Source organism: Notolepis coatsorum, assembly GCF_963971535.1.
Source record: "Notolepis coatsorum genome assembly, chromosome: 1".
NCBI classification, from domain to species: domain Eukaryota; kingdom Metazoa; phylum Chordata; class Actinopteri; order Aulopiformes; family Paralepididae; genus Notolepis; species Notolepis coatsorum.
Window position 1 is genome coordinate 134340734 of NC_140165.1, and position 17879 is coordinate 134358612.

General features: G+C 46.7%; 1 protein-coding gene across 1 annotated transcript in view; it reads left to right on the top strand.

The window, feature by feature from the left end:
- The window catches only part of mctp1a (multiple C2 domains, transmembrane 1a), a gene marked incomplete at both ends in the record, with an annotated part of 363122 nt that overhangs the window by 221377 nt on the left and 123866 nt on the right, over window positions 1-17879 (top strand). Inside the window, one exon of the mRNA XM_084307451.1 lies at window positions 16266-16408. Within this exon, the coding sequence (XP_084163577.1) occupies window positions 16266-16408 (143 nt within the window). The remainder of the gene's footprint in view (window positions 1-16265; window positions 16409-17879) is intronic.

Below are 17879 nucleotides of genomic sequence, written 5' to 3' on the forward strand. Positions count from 1 at the left end.
CCCTGCAGGCCTGAGAGTGTGAGTGTTGAGGTGGTGGACGTGTGGCCCCTGCAGGCCTGAGAGTGTGAGTGTTGAGGTAGTGGACATGTGGCCCCTGCAGGCCTGAGAGTGTGAGTGTTGAGGTAGTGGACATGTGGCCCCTGCAGGCCTGAGAGTGTGAGTGTTGAGGTGGTGGACATGTTGCCCCTACAGGCCTGAGAGTGTCCTGAGTGTTGAGGTAGTGGACGTGTGGCCCCTGCAGGCCTGAGAGTGTTCTGAGTGTTGAGGTGGTGGACGTGTGGCCCCTGCAGGTCTGAGAGTGTTCTGAGTGTTGAGGTAGTGGACGTGTGGCCCCTGCAGGCCTGAGAGTGTGAGTGTTGAGGTGGTGGACATGTGGCCCCTACAGGCCTGAGAGTGTCCTGAGTGTTGAGGTAGTGGACGTGTGGCCCCTACAGGCCTGAGAGTGTCCTGAGTGTTGAGGTAGTGGACATGTGGCCCCTGCAGGCCTGAGAGTGTAAGTGTTGAGGTAGTGGACATGTGGCCCCTGCAGGCCTGAGAGTGTCCTGAGTGTTGAGGTAGTGGACATGTGGCCCCTGCAGGCCTGAGAGTGTTCTGAGTGTTGAGGTAGTGGACATGTGGCCCCTGCCGGTCTGAGAGTGTGAGTGTTGAGGTAGTGGACATGTGGCCCCTGCAGGCCTGAGAGTGTGAGTGTTGAGGTGGTGGACATGTGGCCCCTGCAGGCCTGAGAGTGTGAGTGTTGAGGTAGTGGACATGTGGCCCCTGCAGGCCTGAGAGTGTGAGTGTTGAGGTAGTGGACATGTGGCCCCTGCAGGCCTGAGAGTGTGAGTGTTGAGGTGGTGGACATGTGGCCCCTGCAGGTCTGAGAGTGTGAGTGTTGAGGTAGTGGACATGTGGCCCCTGCAGGCCTGAGAGTGTCCTGAGTGTTGAGGTAGTGGACATGTGGCCCCTGCAGGCCTGAGAGTGTCCTGAGTGTTGAGGTAGTGGACATGTGGCCCCTGCAGGCCTGAGAGTGTGAGTGTTGAGGTAGTGGACACGTGGCCCCTGCAGGCCTGAGAGTGTGAGTGTTGAGGTGGTGGACGTGTGGCCCCTGCAGGCCTGAGAGTGTGAGTGTTGAGGTGGTGGACGTGTGGCCCCTGCAGGCCTGAGAGTGTGAGTGTTGAGGTGGTGGACGTGTGGCCCCTGCAGGCCTGAGAGTGTGAGTGTTGAGGTGGTGGACGTGTGGCCCCTACAGGCCTGAGAGTGTGAGTGTTGAGGTAGTGGACGTGTGGCCCCTGCAGGCCTGAGAGTGTGAGTGTTGAGGTGGTGGACGTGTGGCCCCTACAGGCCTGAGAGTGTGAGTGTTGAGGTAGTGGACATGTGGCCCCTGCAGGCCTGAGAGTGTGAGTGTTGAGGTAGTGGACATGTGGCCCCTGCAGGCCTGAGAGTGTGAGTGTTGAGGTGGTGGACATGTGGCCCCTGCAGGCCTGAGAGTGTGAGTGTTGAGGTGGTGGACGTGTGGCCCCTGCAGGCCTGAGAGTGTGAGTGTTGAGGTAGTGGACGTGTGGCCCCTGCAGGCCTGAGAGTGTGAGTGTTGAGGTAGTGGACATGTGGCCCCTGCAGGCCTGAGAGTGTGAGTGTTGAGGTAGTGGACATGTGGCCCCTGCAGGTCTGAGAGTGTGAGTGTTGAGGTAGTGGACATGTGGCCCCTGCAGGCCTGAGAGTGTGAGTGTTGAGGTAGTGGACGTGTGGCCCCTGCAGGCCTGAGAGTGTGAGTGTTGAGGTGGTGGACGTGTGGCCCCTGCAGGCCTGTGTTAATTCATGCATATTTAGTCCCTCTCACATCAAAGCCTCTTGGCAGCTGAAAGTTATGTCAGCAATCTCCATTCTAGCGCTCATAACAGAGAGCGAGAGAGAATGAGAGAGAGAGAGAGGGATGGCTGGATGGATGGATGGATAGATGGATGGCTTGGGCGATGAAACGGTTTCAGATATAATGAGATCCATTCATGTTCACCACCTGGCCTTAAGCGGAATAAATAATTGTTTTCCTTTTTTTTTTTAACACTTCATGTCTGCACTTAGGCTGTGTCACTGCAGACCCCCCCCCCCCCCGCCCCATCTCCAGTGAAAACCAGACCTGCTGTATAAACTGCTTTCTCAAATCTCAGAAAGCACATAACATATTGCTTTACTGTATGAAAAACTTGATTTGATAAAATTCTTCACTTTAGAATATCTCTTGGCTGATGTTAAAGGGTCTGATAGGACTGGATTAATTATGTAGGGCACATATTTTCATGATTCTCTGAGGTAATCAAGTCAAGTCTGTGGATTTCTTAATGAATTCCTCATGAATTTTTGGGGGGTTGAATTAATGCACTGACAGATGGAGAGAGAATGAGTGCAGTACACACAAGGCCTATAAGCAGAACATGATTGAATTGGATGGAAGAATAATTGTGTGTTGACGACAGGTACGTGTTTACCGGTGGATCTGTTTGGATCTGTTAGGATCTGTTTGGATCTATACGAAATGCTCTCTCTGATGATATGGCTGTATGAGCCGCACCCTGTGGCCTTCGCAATATAATTCAATGGCTTCTTATTAGAAAATAAATTTACTGGTATCAGGGTTCGAAATTAACGGGGGCTTGGGGCAAAAATGCCCTCGAAAATTGACCAAATGCCCTCGAAAATCAGTTAAGGGGGGCAAGAAAAGCCCCCGACAGTTTACTAATTATATATATAATTATATATATGCTCTACAGTGCGAGCATTTCCCTCGTGTTTGCCCCTAATAATATGTGTGTGTGCGAACCGGAAAAATCATTTACTTGCAGTGTGCGAGACGAGTGAATATTACAAAACAGCTCCGCTGTTAATAGTTCAGAAACTGGACTGAAATTCAGTTTTTGGGTGGAATGCAAGGAGGGAGAGGGCGGGGCCCGCTGCGTGTTACAGGTGCTTGAGAGGTGCGAACGCAGACAGACAGAGAGCTCTGCTTTCATCAAGCATGCATAGTGTAACTTAAGTTACACTGCTATCTTAACACTTTAACTGCCGGAAGACGTGTTTAGGTGTCCTTCCCCGCCATGCTCAAGTTGCCGAAGACGCCGTAACTCGTCTTTGATATCAATATTTCAAAAATCTGTGATCGGATTCATATTTCCCATCCGCTGGCCTGAGACCCACCAAAAAGCCCCACTGAACCCTCTAGCGGTTCAAGAGCGCCATCGGGTGGCCGATCGGCGCAATCGCCTAACAGGGAGTTACTTGGACGATGTGCTGTTCTCCCATATTACTTCCGGGCACTCGGTAAAGGTCCCGGCACTCTAGCTTGTCACAATACATAGCGATCCGTTGCCAATAACTCGATAAACAACATGATTTGGACGTATATACCATTATACAACCTGGAAATGGACCGGGTATTCCAACATCCCATAATAGGAAAATGTATACTCCACACTCATCGCCCAACGGCGCGAGGAAGATACGGTAAGATTCAGCGTTATTTTTCAATGTCTTCTATACTAACTGATCTGATGAACATTTGACCCACATTAGATGAATGGTATAACGCTGCCCACGGAATTATAAACGCCCCCTCGCCCATCCGGTCAACATCAGATGACGTGTAGTAACTTCCAGAAGTCCGTCCAGTTGGATTTTTTTATATCGCGCCGATTGCTATCAAACTGTATTTGGTCATCAATATAATGCATTTGGGGCTATAAATCACGTTCTGGAGAAAGCTGCAGAAAGAGATGAAAACATACTTATACTTTAGATCATATTTTAGTATGAATATGTGAATGAAAAAGTTTAACGTTCATACACCCTGAACAATACATATAGGACATTGAATGGGCCCTAATAATGGCAATTTAGCAATAGAATTTAAAAAGTTATAGCCCTGCAAAGAAGGGGAATTTCTCCATAGACAAATAGAGCTGGCAACCTATGGTATATCATGAATTTAGCCTTAGGCAATCAAAGTGTTAACGTTAGCAAGCTAAGCATCTGCATAGCGCGACCTGTGTAACGTTAAGTAACTTGTGTTCGGCAGGGAAAGACCGTTCCATTTGTAACACAACTTCAAAGAATAACATCCAAATCCGATCCCGATGCGTATTTCCTTCATTCCACAGCGCTGAGCGCGCAACGTATTTCATTGATAGATCTGGCCAGAGCCTATACTCACAAACGTTCCAGTGCTGTCTTCCTGATGATTTTAATCCAAACGTCCATTCAAAACTTGTATTATGAAATAATTCTGGGATGTCTGACTATTTCCCTATGCATTGGTGCGAGTTCAGCTGATAGTCCATAGAGTCCATGACATAATAAGTTCATGAGATGCTCTGTTCTTTTGTTGTGTTTGAGGTGGATGTTGTTGCGTGTGTGGGGTTTTTCATGTATCAATTTGAAACAAGCCTCTTGACTGTTGGAATTAGGGATGTTCAAAATAAAATAGCTAATAATATTATTCAATATTAGACATTAATTGATCCAGAGGCAACCGGCTATTCATCTGCTATTTGTAGATATATCAAGACAACAACACAACTTGCCCTCAGGGACAATCATATTTAATCTATTTAGATAGAGTATGTATGTATTATTTACAGATAATTGAAGGTACCTCAAAACATGAAACCAAGCCATGTCACACATCGTGTGTGTGTGTGTGTGTGTGTGTGTGTGTGTGTGTGTGTGTGTGTGTGTGTGTGTGTGTGTGTTACTTGAACAGTTGTCACTGTGCTCCTAAATTTCTTTGTGTGCTCCTAAATTTGTATTTAGATTTTATTTATTAACATTTTATTTAGGAGCACATGTGCTCCTTGGGAAAAAGGTTAGCGTAGAGCCCTATATATGGAGACATTAACATTACGTTATCAAACATAGGGACGAAGACTGTAAAAAAAAGTGTCAACAATGTTTTATAATCTTTATGTTAATTTTCATTATAAAAATGTTGTGCCCCCGAAATACAAAAAAAAGCCCCCGAAAATCAATTAAGGGGGGGCAAAAAAAGCCCTTGAAATATTTTTTTTTATTTCTAACCCTGACTGGTATACTGTGCCACAGAAGTATCTTTACTTTTCAATACTGACTGATGACTGCTTATTTGTCTACCAAGCGTTGTGTGTGAGTGAGAGAAAGGGATTGTTTTGTTTGTATGCAAATGACTGCTCATGTTGTGATTCTAATCTGATGTGCAAACAGCCCCTGAGAGCTAAACCTCTTGGGCACTTAACCACCCAGCAGCCTGTCAGCCTGCCTGTCCTATAGGGCAGGGGTTCCCAAACTTTTCAGGCCGGGGCCCAGAAAATAAGGCGTCAGAGAGCCGCGGCCCAATGCACATCGTCTGGCTTTTTTTTTTTTTTTTTTTGCCAGACGACCGATTTTTTAAGCCAAATATCACTTCAATCCTATTAAGTTAGTTCAAGTTAGTTATTCATTTATATGTGCTATTTATGAGAGGGCTAACTTGTTGCAAAATAATAATGATAATAATAATAGCCTCATTAAAATACTATTGTTGCTTCGGTTGTTTTCAGCATTTTATGTGCATAATCTGTTATTTAGTTTGAAATGTTCGTTGAAATAAGTAGATTTTTCGTTTTTGTTTATTTATTAAGTTAATATAAAACCATATAGTCACATTTTAGAATACAATAGAATAGAATTTTAGAATACAACTAGAAACACTGTCCTGGCCTGCTTCTAAGTTCAGTGGCCTGACAAAAAAAAAAAAAAAAAAAAAATTATTTTTTTTTAATTTTTTTTAAAATCATCTCGCGGCCCACCCGTGGCTGCTCGCGGCCCACCTTTGGGTCGCGACCCCGACTTTGGGAACCACTGCTATAGGGCACTTAACCACCCAGCAGCCTGTCAGCCTGCCTGGCCTATAGAGCACTTAACGTTAGGTTATGACTATAACCAAGTTCTGTTAACACTAGTGGACGCTCAGCGTCTCATTGCATATATCTCGCTTCAGCATATATACACTGAATACATTTCAAAATGTACCTTTAAATGCCAGCATTCATCTGGCCACACCCCCATCCGCTTACCTATATAAGCAGGGGTGGTGCCACACACTCATCTCCTTCCCAACAAATTTCACCACAATGAAAAATCAAGGGCCGCAGCGGCGTCTAGACGCTGAGCGTCCACTAGTGTTAACAGAACTTGGTTATAGTCATAACCTAACGTTCTGTATCACACTAGCTCCCGCTCAGCGTCTCATTGCATAATAGGAGCTGAGCGGGAGCTAGAAGCTCGACAAATACACCCCGCTGAAGGCCCCCCACAACCATCAGAACAGGGAGGGCCGAGCCCCCCCGACCCCCCCTAATGGAGGGCACCCCCCCTATTAGAGGTTTCCCGGGAGGGCGACGGACCCGACCGTGCGAAGAGGCACTCAAGCAACTCAACGCACAGGGTGAGCAGACCGTGGCCTGACCCCACGACTACACACACGCACAACCCGCATGCCACCCGGGAACGAACGGAGGGAACAACCTCGTTACTGCCCCCTAGAATCACGGGGTCAAGGGTAAACCCAACCCCGTGGCAAGGCCGTAGCAGCGGAGCGCGAAGGAAGACCCAGACCCACCAAAGGGACTGGACCCCCTGGAACGGGGGCCCGGAGAAGTCCATGATGCCAGCATCAAGACCCCACCAGGTGGGCACTCAGTGACCCCGCCCCCCACATCGCCAGCGTATTCGGACAAAGGCCCCTCAGCCGAGCAGGCCCTGTCCCCCCAATAGTACACCGCCTGGCACACTGACCCTGCAGAACAGGCAGTCAGCATGGCCGTAAGCACACAAAAAAGGTTAACCAACGGAAGCAGGCAGCGCACCGGGGAAAAACCAGGCAACAGGCTGTTAACCCTAGCCTGGAGACTGCGGACGAGACAGGCGCCAGAGGGGACAGCTGAACACAGCCGCCCCGGCGGAAGGGGCGGAAGCTGGCGTTGTTGCATGACCAAGCCTCCATTTAAAAAAAAAACACCCAGAGGGGTTGAGGCAGAGAAGGCTGACACGATTGGCAGACGTCATGAACGTGCGGGGGCACCCTCAACCGGTGAACCCGGGAGTTGACACTGCTCCAACACACCAGGGAATCAACCACCTTGGTGTTACTCAATGCGGTGGTTGTTCCTATAACCCCTCAAGAAAAAACTCCAAAACACACCTGCGGGTATACACCGGCTATACCGCAGTACAAGTGTTTCAGTTTTTCAAAAAAGGGTTAACCCAGGCCTACGGGTCGACGAAACATTACTTCGGACCGGGCCCGGCGATACGGGAAGCACAGGGTCACCAGAGGAGGTCAAAGACCACCCCAACAGGCCCCTCTTCGCCAAGCGTGAGAGAGGAGCGGAAAATAATGGAGAACCAGCCCCAAGCACACCGTACTTGGTATTCCCAGGCGGTCTCCCAACCAAGTACTAACCAGGACCAACCTGTGTAGCGGCCGAGATCTGACGAGATCGAGCGTGTACAGGTTGGCATGGCCGTAAGCCATTACGACAGTGCTGAGTAAAAAATGTACCCAACCAGGGTCTCCATAGTGCTTAACCCTGTGACACCCGGACCGACCTGGCATTTTTCCCCCTGAAAAAAAGCCCAAGTCCCTCAGGGTACCAGAACAGCAGATCTGCATCCCCGGCGGACAACGGGTTCAACTGATCCGGACCAGCGTGACCAGAACCAGTCCCGTGCCCTAACCACGCCGACATGCCTACTCCAGGAGAAGGGGCAGATATGCGTGTTGATCTTAAACATGAAAAGAAGGCGCCACCCAGACGTTCGGGCGAACCGCGCCCGGTGGCCCACCCCCAGGGCGTGAGACCCCTCTACATATGTTCAGATCCATTCCGTCATCATCCCCCAGATATGAACGAGAATCCGTCGATAACCAAACCAGGCCGTCGGATTTGGTCGTCGGAAGAGGAAAAACCTCCATCCCAGTTGCTTTATAAAAACGCCGTTTTAACCTCAAGCAACCAAGGCGTGCCAGTCAGTCGCCTGTTTACAGAACACCCCGAGCTAGCACTATACGTGCGTCGGGACACACCCACATCAATGAACAGGCTATTTAGACCTGTCATTGAATCCCCAAGGCGCCCAGGGGAACGACAAGAGGGGTGTGATACTTCCTAACTCCAACTCTTTTTAGTAGAAAAGAAGGAAGCACCAACAGTATGTATCCCAGTCTACACAGCCGGGGGTAAAAAAAAATCACATTTTTACATCCCACCACCCTCCCATAGGAAGGAGACGGGAATCCCCAGAGAAACTTCCCACGCGAGCTGTACAGATTGAAAAGAATATATTGCACCTTGAGCCATGTAAAAAATTGGTTTTAGGGCTCTCCGGGGAACCCATACACACTCAATAATCGAATTGAATCGAATACATACACAATAGAGTAGGACTACTTCTAGAGGGTCCACTCACCTTGACAATCTGAGGAGGAGGCGCTGTACTCTGAAGGATGCTCCCTCCTCACGGAAGGAGTCCCAACTCACAGAAGGCCCGAATAGGAGCTTGGTGAGGAGGAGCCCTGACCACCCCCCGAAACAGATCCATCACATGGACCTGAACAGCACACGGAAGTCCTACCAACAGAGACGCGCACGGTGACGTACTCTATGGCGGGGGAATTTCTGCGGTGCACACGCCCAATATTCCAGGCCGTGGGACCAGGAAACTCCCCCCCCCCCCCCCCCCCTCACCCTGTAACGTGCCGAATCGCAACGTGACAGGAACCTTGAAGGACAGGTGGGTTTACCCCTGACCAACAGAAAAAAGGGGGAGGAAAGGTTACCAGTTCACCCCTTTACGACCCCACACCCATGATACGATGTAATGACAAAAAGAGAGTATGACACAGTCATAGTCAGCTCTATGAAGCGTCTGACAGCTTCACACAGCGCATGAGCTAACCTGCTATCTGATTTTTACTAAGGAAAAAACACAGAATAGAGAGGGCTCTCCAAGAGCCCCGGTACCAAACTTACACATGTGCTTCTGTGGCCAGTCCAACCCAGTTGTAGGTCACATGACACACACAACCCATCATCACCTACAAAAAATGGCAAAAACACTCTACAGAGGAACGCCGTTTTTCATAATGAGAGAATACATAATTCTCGATTAGTATCGGCCACAGGCCTTGCTAAGCACACACGAAAGCGACCAAACAATCTTTTCTTTTAGGAAAATAAAGTTTCTCCAGCAGTTTTAGCACAACCTCAGCAATCAAGCTAAGGGTTACATCGTATCCCTACCACACAGTGACACAATGTAGTGCAACAACATGTCTGATAGGAGGATGAAGAAGTCCCCAGGGAACCGGGGGGAAACACAATCCTCCTGCTTTACCCTTAATACGGCCAGTTAAAACAGGAAAACCTGTTAATATGTGAACACACTGTTCATTGTCATTACAGGCTGAGAAAATAATCATTCTTTACTCATTTGTCACTAAGCATAGCTTTATAGGTTAGTTAACCCCCTTAGTTGTGAGTACACGGTACATATAAACACACACGATGTTTCTCAACACAACAAACCAGATCATTTTCACATCTGTAACAACAACCCGATTTGCATGGAGAAGCTAAATACCAGTGACAAGACAATTCACACATAACTCGCGTCGTATCCTAAATGTAGTGCAGCAACACTCGTTTTTGGAAAACATCGTTATTTACAAAACATTTAGAAGGGAAAGCCAGAAGAAGTGTACAAGGTCTGGCCAAACCTTGCCTACCCGGAGCGTAGATCAACGAAGTGCAGTCTCAAGGCACCGTAGTAAACACAGCCGTTCTGTGTTGCCGACCCGGCCAGCGTCGCCGCTCCAACCCGTCACTACGGTCCCCTTTGTTGACGCAGTCCTTGCCGTCCTGGCTCAGGGCAGGGTCGACGAACATCCTCTGTCAAAGATGACGTCGTAGTCAAGAGTGTTTAAAACATGTTATAATCAAAGCACGTTCAACAGAGTAGCATTAAGCTAACGGCCGCTCCAACCGTCGGTCGCTACCGCCCCTGCCCGCGAGACGCCGAGCGAATGGCGCACGCGACCAGAGGGGAGCTTCGAATCCCCCCCGCCTCTCCCCGTGAGGGAGAGGGGAGTTGGGAACCGCGGCGGCGCGCGAGGGGCCGGAGCCACCCCGCGCTGGGCCTCGGCCGATAGCAGCAAGCTAACGTTTCCTAGCCTAGCCAGGCAGGCCACCTAGTGATCACAGCAGGCTAGCGCCGCAGCTAACAGCTGACTGGCTAACAGTAGGCCACCACTAGCACGTAAGCTAAGCAGCGATAGCAGCAAGCTAACGTTTCCTAGCCTAACCTAGGTAGGCCACCTAGTGATCACAGCAGGCTAGCGCCGCAGCTAACAGCTGACTGGCTAACAGTAGGCCACCACTAGCACATAAGCTAAGCAGCTATCACCTGAACTTGTACACAATGATATAACACTCACCCAGACAGGCCGCCGTTCTGAAACCCTCCTCACTTTTTAAGAGAAAAGAGAAACAAGATGTTAACACAGTTTTACAACGGAGCCAGCACAATACCCAACTGGCCTGTGTAGCTGACTTGAGCACAGATCTTCCGCTAATGAACATCTATGCCCATATCTCCTCGTGAGGAAATACTCTCATTTGGATATGAAAGATGGGGCCTAACACGGTGACAGAGAGACATCCACTCGTCCAGAAAACACAGGGATCACCAGTGTTAATGGTCGTGGCCCACTAGTTAAACTATAATGGGCTTCAGATCAAGGTCTTCCGCTGCTGCCTAAGAGGCTGAACAAAAGACCTTAATCTGGGGCCGGTGTTCGTAAACATTGTCAGTTAGCCCCCATAGCACTAACAGACAAGTGGAGCTGCAAGCAAAACAGTACTCACCAACCTGAAACCCACCGCTTCTCACAACAGCGGCGCGTCCTACAGTTCAGCTGTGTCCTGAAAGGTTTCACCCCAACCAACACAGCAAAGAACTGCAGTTGAGAGGCGTGCTCCCAATACGAAAACCGGTGGAGGATTTTTGAATGATCACCATCTTCCAGACACTCCAGTGACGAAGACAATATCGCCGTATTTTCTCGAAAATAGTGAGTGAGAAAATAAAGATATGATGTCAACGTATCACCTTGTTCTTCCTTTCCTCGTAAACATTGCTCTTCCAGCCAATATTTTTCTCCACGTCAAGTGGGCATATGAGCAACACGTTGCTTGTGATGAAATTTGAGAAGGAGATGAGTGTGTGGCACCACCCCTGCTTATATAGGTAAGCGGATGGGGGTGTGGCCAGATGAATGCTGGCATTTAAAGGTACATTTTGAAATTTATTCAGTGTATATATGCTGAAGCGAGATATATGCAATGAGACGCTGAGTGGGAGCTAGTGTGATACAGAACCACCCAGCAGCCTGTCAGCCTGCCTGTCCTATAGGCAGGGCCGCCTGGGAGAAATGCGAGTCCCTGTGCGAGATTTAAACGCGAGCCCCCCCCCCCCCCCCCCCCCCCCTAAAGGTAAAAAAAAATTATAATAATAAAAATTTAATATAATAATTTTTTATTTTATTTTTTTAACAGTCAACATATTCTTAAATAATAGCGCTGCCCGAGGCTGGGCATACAGTCAACATATTCTTAAATAATAGCGCTGCTCGAGGCTGGGCATACAGTCAACATATTCTTAAATAATAGCGCTGCTCGAGGCTGGGCCATGGGCGGAGTTTATGGGGGTGCAGGGGGTGCATTGCACCCCCTGGTGGCCGGGGGTGAAATTGCTAAAAAAAAAAGAAATCAAGATTATTTTTATTTTAATAAAATTATAATAATTGTGAGAAACAAATCTGAATTCTATTATGTTTTGTTTTACAATACATTCATTTTATAGTAGTAATCATGTCACATTATAAGGCGAACCTTCTGTAGTGTGGCAGTGAAAGGGTTAACGCGCGGCCAAGCACCACCATTCAGCAGCAGCAGAATGGCGGATACATAACGCTTGTACAAAGCCACTTATTCTGAGATGATAATTAATGTATCTGGATAACCAATGCACGGATTTTGTCGAGGCAGGTAGCGTTATTTCGGGAAAATTGATATCTATAGTCTGGTATATTTTTCGTCCACGAAAAATGGAGGCTGTAATAATTATTATTGCTCGAGAGTCTCTATGAATAATAATAATTAGAGCCTCCATTTTTCATGGACGAAAAATATACCAGACTATAGATATCAATTTCCCCGAAATAACGCTACCTGCCCCGACAGAATCCGTTCATTGGTTATCCAGATACAGATGAATTAGCATCTTAGAATAACAAATAACACACAAACGCAACATCTTTTTCTTTTCTTTTCTCCAGCGCGACCAGCACATCTTTCGTTGGATTGGCATGTCTAATAATGCTGTTATTAGAAAATGTGAACTTTTGTTTGTACAGCCTTTGACAACCTACTGTATGCATACGTGTGCGCGGCTGTGCGCTTGGCAGAGTGTTGCACAGTATTTTGTTATTTTTGTATGTCATGTTTGGTACAGTAAAGTGGTCTAGTGGAGCAGCAATATACTTGTTGTGGTCTTTTTATTTTAGTATTTCCTTCTTTATCTTTGTCACTTTGTCAATGATTAAGAGTAAGTCAGTTAAAAATGATCCCCCGTAGTGCTGTGTGTGTGAGTGTGTGTGTGTGCTGCTGTACTACCTAAATAAAATAAAAAACTTAGGGGTTAGGGCATTGTAAAAACGCTAAAATAATCAAATAAAGGTCAAAAAAAATCGCCAAGCAGTCGCACACCCTGGCGTCAAGTTCAAACTCCGCCTATGGGCTGGGCATGATACAGTCAACTGTCAATTATAGAGAGAGAGAGAGAGAGAGAGAGAGAGAGAGAGAGAGAGAGAGAGAGAGAGAGAGAGAGAGAGAGAGAGAGAGACCTACAAAGAGCCCCTTTTGTCAACTCATAATGAAACTGGCTGACATCTCACACTCTGACATCACAAACCCTAGCCAGCCTCAGAAGATTAGACCTAACCAAATTATAACCAAAGAAAAAGATAAATACATTACGTATTAGAATCAACTCACACAATCACAACACAAATTAGAAACATATTTGGCCCTAAACAGACAGTATACTGTGGCAGACTACCTCAGCACAGTAACTGATAAGAATCTAAGAAAGATTCTGACAAGGTACAGACTGAGTGACCATGGTTTGGCGATAGAGAAAGGCAGACACAGACAGACCTGGCTGCCCAGAGAGGAGAGGTTGTGCTGTCTTTGTGATGAGGGAGCCGTAGAAACAGAACTACACTTCCTAACACAATGTGAAAATTACAGAAATATTAGGGAGGAATTCTTTCCAAAATTTGAAATAATTTCCCCAGAATTCCAAAGTATGACAGAAGTGCAGAAATTGCCATTCCTCCTGGGGGAACAGAAAGAATGTGCAGTTTTAGCTGCAAGCTCTTGCTCAGTGCACAATTTCCAGCGAGAGCTTCTGGATCATGGTAGCTTATGGGTTAACTTTGACACCAACTGAACATTGTGGTTTTGGTTTCAGTGCTCTATATGTCTTGGTGGCATGTAGCTTGATTTGTGTGGTTGGAACGTGTGCTCCCCCGGTAATGAGGTCCAGCTGGACCAGATCTCCTTGTATGATGCTGAACGTGATCAACCTGACAAAGTGACAGACCTGCTTATCTCCTGCTGAGTCCCAAACTCAAAGGACATTCACAGTAGATGACTTCCTGTTCTCTCTGTTTCTGTGATTGTGTTGAATCTAATAATAAGTATAAGTATACGTCTTTATTTTTGTCATCAGATTAACACACACACATGCGATGGGCGACCGACAGGAACACACACACATGCACTCAGTCGCTGACGAAATGTTCTCTGCACCTCCCATCCCGTCGTCCTTCCCCCCCCCAAGGGCAGCCGGGAGCAAACGAGGGCTGCAGTGTGCGCCGCGCCCGGGGACCAATCCAAGTGCTCCTGTCCGTCTTCGTCAGGGACACGACAGCGTCAGCGATCTGTTGTGCATGTTTTTCCATTGGGTTTATCTTATCGGGGGGGAAACCCTTGCGAGCACAGGGAGAACATGCAACCTCCACACAGAAAGGCCCGGGAGATACCCCACCTGGGTAACTGGCAACACGGCAACCTGGTCCCCAAGCGGGAATCGAACCCACAACCTTCTAGCTGTGAGGCGACAGTGTTACCACTACACCACTGTGCCGCCAAAGACACTGCCTGTCTGAGCTAGTTTCCTTGAGTGAACCGTTTATGCTTCATGGACATTTTCCTGTGAAACAGAATCTCTTTCATCTTTATTACAATAACCCCTAGACTCAACCTTTTCAAAACGGTCTCCCTGGTCGGTTATTTCTATGGCCTTTCCCTTTCTCTCTGTACAGTATGTGATCTATTGGATCAATCAGTATAGTTGGAACAGGCTGGGGGGGATGAGGTAGAATGAGACTGGGAAGGGAGAATCAGTGGTAATTTTTCTGGATAATGAAAACGGGGTGTTGGTAATACTGCTTTCTTTCTGGGAGAGAACTATATGATTTGAGTCAGCTAGCTCATCCATCTTTGTGTGTGTGTGTGTGTGTGTGTGTGTGTGTGTGTGTGTGTGTGTGTGTGTGTGTGTGTGTGTGTGTGTGTGTGTGTGTGTGTGTTGTACATTTGTGTGAGTGTGTTGTACATTTGTTCACACTCACACCAACATTCATTGGATTTCCTGCTTGTTGCTCATTTGTATATTCATATAGATCCTTGCATTCTTAAAGAGAGTAAAGGTGTAGAAAGGCTGCTAAGACATTTTCAGTAATTTATTGATGATTTATTAATTTGGTAGAAAAACATATTTATACAAATTGTTATTCAATATAGAATTTTAGGGGGTTAGTAAGGGTTTAAAATACATCTAGTGGGGATATCTAAGATAGAGTTACTGACTGGTTCCTCCATTAAAAACCACTATCATCATTCTCTGGAGTGCAAATGTTTATCGCTGGCTCCATCTAGTGTTCAAATGCAGCCACTTCTATTGCTTGGAAATACAATATCTGATCTTTCTGTATTCTGTATCATAAGAGAGAGAGAGGGAGGGAGGGAGGGAGAGAGAGGGGGAGGGAGAGATATTTTAAATAATTCATTATGCAACAATCTGCTATTTGTACTGGGCTGTTTCTAAAAGCACACTTGATAGTTCAGTTAATTGTCTCTTAGGGGCTATTAATCCTATTTTAGTGTGATTATATCTAACCAAGCATTAGGTTACACTTGTTTTATCAGTTTGAAACAATTAACTCTCGCTTTAGAGGAGAACATTTCCTCCAATTGAACAAAGATAAAACTGAGATTTTAGTCATTGAGGCAAAGGCCCAGAGAGAGAAACCTGCACTCAACACGGGAAGGACCAGAAGTTATTTCTGTGGCCCAAAACAACCTGCGTAATATTACATTATATGAACATACCATATCTCTCCCAAAAGTAGAGGTCAGAGGACCTGTGGTTGTCGTGGATACTGTCGTAGTCGCCTTCCCCATCTTGTCCAGTTCATTCTCAATGGAGCTGTTCCGCTACATCAGTGTGCACAGGGTCCTATATAGGGCTGAACGATTAATCGATTTTAAATCGAAATCGCGATTTGAAATGATGCAATTAGCAAATCACAACAACAACAAAAAGTGTTTTTTTTAATTATTATTTTTTTTTATTATTATTTTTTAACCAGGAAGTCCCATTGAGATACAGGATCTCCTTTGCAAGTTGTTGTTATTGTTGTAGGAACAGTTTTGGAGAGGGAGGTAAGGGGTTTTAGATTGTGTGTTGTGAAGTTTAGACTTCAGAGAGGGAGAGTAAAGTACAGAAAAAAACAAAAAAAGGTACCGTTGGGTACCGGTATCGATTCCCAGGTAAAAAGACAAATGTTCAGGCTCGGTGTCCCGAACAGACCCACCGCGTAGGCCAGATGCAAGCCGCATTTTACAATAAACCTCTGTGGGGCTGCTTATTTTTATTTTTTTTATAATCGCAAATTTAATCGCAATCGCAATATCTGTCAAATCGTGCAGCCCTAGTCCTATATAGGCTCTCCTCTCTCATTTCTCACAGTGAGAAACAGGCACAGTTTCACTTACACAAACTGAACTGCTGTAGTGTCTACAGGGAAGGGGTAACGTGTGGAAGCCATGTACAGTCTCCTCATCCTTCTTTCTCCCTCTGTTGTCTCTCCCTAGGCACCAGTGATCCATACGTGAAGTTTAAGATTGCAGGGAAGGAGGTGTTCCGGAGTAAGACCATCCATAAGAACCTCAACCCAGTGTGGGATGAGCGGGTCAGCCTGCTGGTGGAGAGCTTGCGGGATCCACTCTACGTCAAGGTACTGGAAGACCCTAAAGGTTCTAGAGAAGCTGGGGGTTGTGATCACAAAGTTGCCCATTCTATCCCCAGAGCAGCAGGGACATCAGAGTGGGGAGGAAGTGAAGGAATAAACACACTCTGCTTCCTCAACAAAGGCACTTAACCCTTTCACTGCCACACTACCAAAGGGTTAACCCTTTTCACTGCGACAATACAGAAGGTTAACCCTTTCCACTGCCACATGACAAAGGGTTAACCCTTTCACTACCACACTACAGAATGTTAGTTAGCAGACTTCCGGTTTGACAACAGCATGTGACGGTCGCATTGGTCACACTCTCCGCTCCTGTTTTTGTTAATTTCGCTTAAAAACCTACTTTTTACAACACTAATGTGTTTAAACCTCGACGTATATATTAACTAAGACCTTCAACTAACTATATCAACAGGAACAAATCAACATGCCAGCAAAGAAAGATACTACAAAGAGCCGTGAAGCAGACACTCTAACGGTAGAAGCTGCGGTGACGCGCTCTACTGTGAAGGAGAAAGCGGACGCGATTGAGAATAAAAAGTTCGACAATCCCATGGATTCCAACGTTCCTACGACCTCATCCGAGACAGACATGGAGAATACTTCACCCGATTTCAAAACGCTGACCACTCTGATAAAGATCTTAACCGACAAGGTTGATAATGTTGATGCCAAGGCTGGTAATATAGCTAGAGCTGTTGAGAGAGCCGAAGCTAATGCTATCGCATTTAAGTTAGCTATAGAGGCTAAACTTGATGACATCAGGGCAGAGGCTGTAGTACAATCCGATCGCATAACGGCAGTTGCAAATACTGTGAACGAATACTCACTGAAAGAAGAGGTGAAGAATAAGGATCTATATGAGAATATCGCCGAAGTATCGAAGGAGATGCAAGTGGGGGACAAAGCTCTTTGGCAGATGATCCAGGACAACAAAGAGGAAAACACGGTCAGATTGCTCGAAATCGAACGTCACGCCCGCAGATTTAACATCCGTATAGTGGGTTTGGATGAATCAGTCAAATGCACAGATGCCACGTTTGCTGCAGTGCTAGTAGAAATTCTAGGTCCTGAAATCCTACCTACAGAACCGATAGTGGACAAACGCTACAGAATAGGCACCGTAAACTACAACAACAACAAAGAAAGAGTGATCATAGCTAGCCTACGGGAAACTGAAACAAGAGACACGATCATCAGGGAAGCACGCAAGAAATGGGGAAAACTGATATATAAAGGGAAAAAAGTGTGGTTCTATGAGGACATGTGCAAGGAAGCCATAACTCTACGGGCCCGCTACAAGGATGTGGTACATCGGCTCTATGAGAAAGGTCTCCACCCCGTCCTACGTTATCCAGCTAATCTTTCCATTGTGGAGGGAGAAGGAAAAAGATTCGTGCTACGTTCGCTTGAGGCGGCAGAAGATTACATGAAGAATACAAAAAGTGGATGACAA